At 34.5% G+C, this 7,731-nt stretch overlaps 1 protein-coding gene across 1 annotated transcript in view; it reads left to right on the top strand.

The window, feature by feature from the left end:
* Positions 1-284: 284 nt before the first annotated feature.
* LOC111053427 (glutathione hydrolase 1 proenzyme) overlaps positions 285-7,731 on the top strand; it is an 80,448-nt gene continuing 73,001 nt past the window's right edge. Inside the window, exons 1-2 of the mRNA XM_022340318.2 lie at positions 285-505; positions 1,940-2,159. Of these exons, the coding sequence (XP_022196010.2) occupies positions 358-505; positions 1,940-2,159 (368 nt within the window). The 5' untranslated portion in view covers positions 285-357. The remainder of the gene's footprint in view (positions 506-1,939; positions 2,160-7,731) is intronic.

Raw genomic sequence — 7,731 nt, 5'->3', positions numbered from 1 at the left:
CAGAAGCTCAGTAGATGGTTAAGCTCAATGTTTCCTTTTAAGGTATGGAAAGACCTGACTACTCCAGTTTCCACTAAAATTTATCCAAACACTTTGAGAAGTATAACACTTTCTAATTTATCTAAACAGTATAAAAAGTTCTTATACTGTTCTGTAGAATAAAGTCAACCGGTTTAATTTTAGTGATGATATGTTATTCTATAAATTGCAAGTGACTCTGTATATTGCAGTTACAATAATTATTAAAGAATTAATGGAGGGTGAGGAAACGTTTTCTGTTTAAGGGACATCTTAAAGAAAGGAGGCAACGCAATCGAGGCTGCAATTGCCACAACAATCTGTGATGGAGTGGTTCGTATGGATTTGGTGGGCATCGGTGGCGGATTTGTCATGAATATTTATCATCAGAGTGGGAATAAGTCGTACATACTGAATGCTAAAGAAACAGCACCCAAGGCAGCCTCACAGGACATGTTTAATGGAAAAGAACACCCTTTGGAATATGGTGAGCCAAGTTCTAGAATTTATTATAAAACGAAACTAAATTTATAAAACAGAATGGACAGGGATTTTGTAGAAGTGGATTTTGAAATTTTATGGAAACAAGTTATAGAATTTATTATAAAATGAAACTAAATTTAAAAAACAGGATGGACAGGGTTTTGGTAGAAATGGATTTTGAAATTTTATGAAAACAAGTTATAGAAAATTGGGGTGGGTTATTGGCCATGTAAACTGAGTTCCTCATAAATATTTTTGGACAATGTAGAAATTACAATGTGGAGGAGAAGAAAAATCAGAAAGATTTTTAGCTCAAGAATCTTCTTTTACAGAATTTTGAGTAAAAATATTATATAATAAAGACAAGAACTGGCTTATACATATATGTACCAGATAGGAAATACATTAATTTCTATGACGCATCATCTCGTCTGAACTACTGAACTGATTAACTTGACATTTTGCATTTATAGGTTCTAATTCACCGAGGATGGTTGTAGGCCTATTTTAAGTTCTTCAAGATTTCAGTACGTACAATATCAAGTTTTCAGTTTGTCAAGTTTCTAATTAGACCCTTGCGGAGCATGGGTTACCTGCAGGTAACTAATAAATTTATGCCTCAAAATCTTCTTCTACAGAATGTTGAGTGAATAATATAATGCATTATGAATAATGTTCTATTTTTTGCGGAGTGTGATGCCGCCCACATGAGCTCCGCAGGATTGGGCATGGGTATAATAATGACAAGATAACGGATGACGAGTGATGAGCTTACTTCAACTTCAGCTGGGATCTGATAAGGATCGGGAAGTGAGCTTTTTGAAATCATAAATAATGGCATTCAGAGGAGTTGGCTCTTCAAGTGGTCACCCTTATTACAATGAAAATAGCATTGATGGCGAAGCTAACTATACCTAAAAAGGGAGACTAAGAACTCTAGGGCTCAACTCACACTTACGTGACTCAGGTCGAGAAGAGACTCGACTCTAGCATGTGCTTTTAATAATGGTGACAGTCGCGGAGACTAGCGTTGATTGGTCTGAGTGTCACCATTTGGAAGCACATGCTCTCGACTAGAGTCGAGTCTCTCTCGACCTGAGTCGCGTAAGTGTGAGTTGAGCCTAAAGCTCACCGCTTATCTTTCAAAGTTCATTTTAATTCTAACGAGCATATGCATATTGATCTTAGAATAATCTAAGTGATACCGTTAAGCTTATTATCAGCGCGAGCGAAGAGTGAATATATATTATAAATCTCTGAATTATGAATAATAATAAACCATGAATACCCCGAAACAAATAACCATTAGACTAATTTTGTCAAAATTTATATTCAAAAAACAGACTCCCATCTACTACAGTTCAAGAACTAAACTATCTAGAACGTTTACTGTATTTTTTGGTAAATTTACAGAATATGGAATCTCCTTTGTTTTTAGGAGCTTTAGCATCGGGCATACCCGGTCAGTTGAAGGGCTATCAAGAAGCTTTTAAAAAATTTGGAAGCGGTAAAGTGACCTGGAGTGAATTATTTGAGCCTTCGATAAAGTTATGTCAAGATGGGTTTCCAGTGACTGATCAGTTTCGCAAAAGTATAAAAGCCATAACAGAAGACAGCAAGAAATCAGATGATAAGATGAAAAAGACTGGAACACTTTGGTAGGTGAAAACCTCATTCAAATCTATATTGTACTACAGAGGTACGGTAAGTTGAGTGTTAAGTCATAATAGCCTACCTATTGGAGAAAACAGCTAAGCAGGACATTCGATTTTTACTTTCCTTGCCCTATTACAGTAGGGGTAAAGTGAGAGTTCTGGAGAAAAGCTGGAGAAAAGCATTTATTGTAGAGATTCTCATTTTCAATCTTTTCCACTCGAAATTTTTTGTTCAAATTGTATCTGAAGCCTGATAATTGAGAATCTAAAATCAAACTTTGCATAGATGGGGCGGAGCTCCTGAAATTTTCACAGATATGGGACTTGTGGCAGTTCATAGAGCTTATCGATGACTATTTTAGGTATAACTTTAATCAAAATTGTTGAAGCTGTTTTCGAGAAAATTGCGGAAAACCCTTTTTTTGACAACATTTTCGCTATTTTAGCCGCCATCTTGAATCGCATTTGATTGAAATTGTTCGTGTCGGATCCTTATATTGTAAGGAGCTTACGTTCCAAATTCCAAGTCATTCCGTTAATTGGGAGATGAGATATCGTGTACACAGACGCACATACACTCATACACACACACACACACACACACACACACACACACCACACACACACACACACACACACACACACACACACCACACACACATACAGACCAATACCCAAAACCACTTTTTTGGACTCAGGGGATCTTGAAACGTATAGAAATTTGGGTACCCTAATTTTTTTCGGATAGCAATTACTTTCCTTACCAATGGTAATAAGTAGGGGTAAAGTGAGAGTTCTGGAGAAAAGCTGGAGAAAAGCTGAAGAAAAGCTGGAGAAAAGCTGCCCCAAAGCTGCCCCCAAATCTGCCCCAAATCTGATTCTTGGTTCTAACCTTGCCCAATCCAATGTAATCTGATCTAACCTAACCTAGCCATACCCCTAATCTCACAATAAACCTCAAATGAAGATTTCCCACTTTTTTGGAAAAAAAACTAGATCCAGCTTTTTTTTATTTCTTGAATAACTAAGGAACCGTTAATTTTACAAAAAAATTACAAGAGTAACTTTTTCCAGTAAATCTAATAACGAATCCATTGACACACCATTTGTCAAGATTGAACAAAAAATAAGGATCTCATGGGAAAACTAGATCCAGCTTTTTTTTATTTCTTGAATAACTAAGAAACCGTTAATTTTACAAAAAATCTACAAGAATAACTTTTTCCAGTAAATCTAATAACAAATCCATCGACACCCCATTTGTCAAGATTAGACAAAAAATAAGGATCTCATGGGAAAACTAGATCCAGCTTTTTTAATTTCTTTAATAACTGAGAAACCAAGAATAACTTTTTCTAGTAAATCTAATAACGAATCCATTGACACCCCATTTGTCAAGATTGAACAGAAAATAAGGAAAAATTAGATCCAATTTCTTGAATAACTAAGAATAATTTTTTTCAGTAAATTCATTATTTGTCAAGGGGATCCTAACTCTGAAACTGAGCAACAAGCATTTTCATGTTGAGACCCTTTCTCAAGCAAACCTCAGCACTAAACCCCCCCCCCCACAGAGGGGGGGGGTTGGGGGGCTTGACCCTCTGCCTTTAACCAGCTAAGCTTGAACTACTTGAAAACTCACTTCAGGTTGTATTGAGAAGAAAAAAATATATAATAAAAATGTATAAGAAAGAAGTCAAGTCGGATATATTACTTGTTGATCAGAGTGTACATCTTGATGAGAGTATTACCAAATATGAGTATATCACTCACAAACCATATATTCAACAGACATTTAATTACAATGATGAAATTCGAATTAGTTTAAAACAAGAAGATATTTATACACTTCCAAGTAGAAGTTTTCTCATAATTGAAGGTGAAATCAAAGTGAAAGATAAGAATGATGTTGAAACCAAGGACTTTTCACTTATCAATAATGGAGTTGCATACCTATTTGATGAAATCAGATATGAATTGGGAGGGGTTGAAGTTGATCGCTCACGTAATGTAGGATTGACAACAACCATGAAAAACTATCTACGTCAATCAAAACTCAATGAAAGAATTATGGAGAATGCAGGATGGAAGTTGACTGGATGGAAAAGTTTAGATAAATTCTGCTTCCGCATTCCTTTGGATATGTGGTTAGGTGTAATGGAAGACTATAGAAAAGTTCTATTAAATGTTTGTCAGGAAGTTGTTCTATTAAGATCAGACTTAAATTGTAATGAATCAGAGACAGCAAAATCGGTGAGAATTGATATTACAAAACTACAATGGAAAGTACCTCACATACATTCTTCTGACACTGTTTGTCTTGATCTGCTGAGTTTAACACATAGTGATATACCAATTACCATTCCATTCAGATCATGGGAATTGCATGAATTTCCACAATCACCTGAAACTACCAATCTTCAATGGACAGTTAAGACAACTTCAAACATATTGAAACCTAGATTCATTATTCTTGGATTACAAAAGAATAGGAAAAATGTTATAACTGCTAACAGGTCACATTTTGATTTCTGTAATCTGAACAATGTTAATCTCTATTTAAATGCTCAATCATTCCCCTATGAAAATATTGTTGGTAATAAACATTTATTGTATCACATGTTCTCTGAATTCCAAAATGAATACTATCCTTATAACAGCAGTACATCAATTGAGTATAAAACATTTGATGAATATGCACCATTGGTTGTTATAGACTGTAGTAAGCAAAATGAACTATTGAAATCTGGTGCAATAGACATAAAGTTGACATTGGAAACAACAAATAATTTCTCAGAAAAAACCAGTGCCTACTGTTTAATCCTCTATGATAATGAGTTTGAATATACACCACTGAGTGGAACAGTAAAAAGAGTATTATAAATCTTCTATAAAATAACAAAGAACTAGACAATATTCAAATCAAAAGTATTATCTACAAATGTATCAATATTTTACCTTCAGTATCATCCCATTGATTTGTAGAATTGTTCTTGTCTTGATCTCAACCATTTTCTTCAAATTTAATTTTAAAGCATTTTATATTATTATTCAATTTATCAGCTCCTTTCAAAGCAAAATACTGACTGTGATGATATAGTGCTATCCATATAAGCTTAGATTTTTCATTAAAGTTGAATAATGTTCTTGGTCTGGATAACCAAACCTACATTTTTTTCTGGGTGTACTCACCTACATCTAAAATTTCTTTCTGGGTGTACTCACCTAAACCTAAGATTTTTCACCTATATTTATTACATTCTTTTCATACCATTCTTTAAAAGAGATTCCAGAAGAAAGTGAGAATTGTTGAATTAAGTTTGGATCAGTCATATACTTCCATTCTTTTTCATTATTGAGATTGATGTTTGGTATGAAAGTTGCAGCTAATGGTATACATTGTAAAAAATGGAAAAAATTCTGAATCAAATTTTTTATATCAACATTAATATCTCTATTATTATCTTTATCATACAAATATCGACCAAATTTATCAACACTCATGATCTATTTTTATAATAAATGTTTAATACAACCTGAGGTGAGTTTTCAAGTAGTTCAAGCTTAGCTGGTTAAAGGCAGAGGGTCAAGCCCCCCAACCCCCCCCCTCCTGTAGGGGGGGGGTTTAGTGCTGAGGTTTGCTTAAGAAAGGGTCTCAACATAAAAATGCTTGTTGCTCAGTTTCAGAGTTAGGATCCCTTTGACAAATAATGAATTTACTGAAAAAAATTATTCTTAGTTATTCAAGAAATTGGATCTAATTTTTCCTTATTTTCTGTTCAATCTTGACAAATGAGGTGTCAATGGATTCGTTATTAGATTTACTGGAAAAAGTTATTCTTGATTTCTTAGTTATTAAAGAAATTAAAAAAGCTGGATCTAGTTTTCCCATGAGATCCTTATTTTTTGTTCAATCTTGACAAATGGGGTGTCGATGGATTTGTTATTAGATTTACTGGAAAAAGTTATTCTTGTAGATTTTTTGTAAAATTAACGGTTTCTTAGTTATTCAAGAAATAAAAAAAACCTGGATCTAGTTTTCCCATGAGATCCTTATTTTTTGTTCAATCTTGACAAATGGGGTGTCAATGGATTTGTTATTAGATTTACTGGAAAAAGTTACTCTTGTAATTTTTTTGTAAAATCAACGGTTCCTTAGTTATTCAAGAAATAAAAAAAGCTGGATCTAGTTTTTTTTCCAAAAAAGTGGGAAATCTTCATTTGAGGTTTATTGTGAGATTAGGGGTATGGCTAGGTTAGGTTAGATCAGATTACATTGGATTGGGCAAGGTTAGAACCAAGAATCAGATTTGGGGCAGATTTGCTATCCGAAAAAAATTAGGGTACCCAAATTTCTATACGTTTCAAGGTCCCCTGAGTCCAAAAAAGTGGTTTTGGGTATTGGTCTGTATGTGTGTGTGTGGTGTGTGTGTGTGTGGTGTGTGTGTGTGTGTGTGTGTGTGTGTGTGTATGAGTGTATGTGCGTCTGTGTACACGATATCTCATCTCCCAATTAACGGAATGACTTGGAATTTGGAACGTAAGCTCCTTACAATATAAGGATCCGACACGAACAATTTCAATCAAATGCGATTCAAGATGGCGGCTAAAATAGCGAAAATGTTGTCAAAAAAAGGGTTTTCCGCAATTTTCTCGAAAACGGCTTCAACGATTTTGATTAAAGTTATACCTAAAATAGTCATCGATAAGCTCTATGAACTGCCACAAGTCCCATATCTGTGAAAATTTCAGGAGCTCCACCCCATCTATGCAAAGTTTGATTTTAGATTCTCAATTATCAGGCTTCAGATACAATTTGAACAAAAAATTTCGAGTGGAAAAGATTGAAAATGAGAATCTCTACAATTAATGTTCAGTAACATTTTCACCTAAAATTAAAAATAAGCTCGAAATTCGAGAAAGTGTTATTATCCAATTGCAAACTGTTGGCAACTGTTGATTCTATTAAATGATTCACTATGAAGAGATAGCATACCTCGTGTGTCTCCAGCGTTAATTGCCCTGTCACCAGCTGGCTCAAATCTTTGAATAGTAGACTTAAGATGCGCGGAAACACTAGCGTCAGGTGATCAATTCTCATAACGGCAAGGAGAGTTGTGTGAGTGCGCCACACCAGATTTTTTATTCTGTATATGTATCTATATCCTACTATTTTGAAATACTTACCGTCGACCGGGGTGACTTTGTCTACCCCGAGATGACTTTGTCCCACCTCGCGGAAAAAGATTCAAATCAGTTTATATCTGATCTCTGTTATCCGAAATCGATGTTTAACATTGATATCCGTAGCCCTGATCATGATGTAGGTTCCACAATCGATATCTTGTCGAATCTCGATATAGTACTTGAATTATCGACATAAAACCTAACTGCTTGCTTCATCTTGTGATTTTGTTGTCTGAAAACTTCGTATTAGAAAACTCATTTCTAAAAGACTTATAATATCGGCGAGTACATTCCATTTTTGTCTTTTTATTATATTTCAATTGGTATATCCATAATATCCAGAGTTGAATTGGATAGGGTTCAGTTACTAGTTGAATACAACAAGGTC

This window comes from Nilaparvata lugens, chromosome 4, assembly GCF_014356525.2.
Source record: "Nilaparvata lugens isolate BPH chromosome 4, ASM1435652v1, whole genome shotgun sequence".
NCBI lineage: Eukaryota > Metazoa > Arthropoda > Insecta > Hemiptera > Delphacidae > Nilaparvata > Nilaparvata lugens.
The sequence above is the reverse complement of the archived record's forward strand: the minus strand, read 5'-3'. Positions and strand labels throughout refer to the sequence as shown.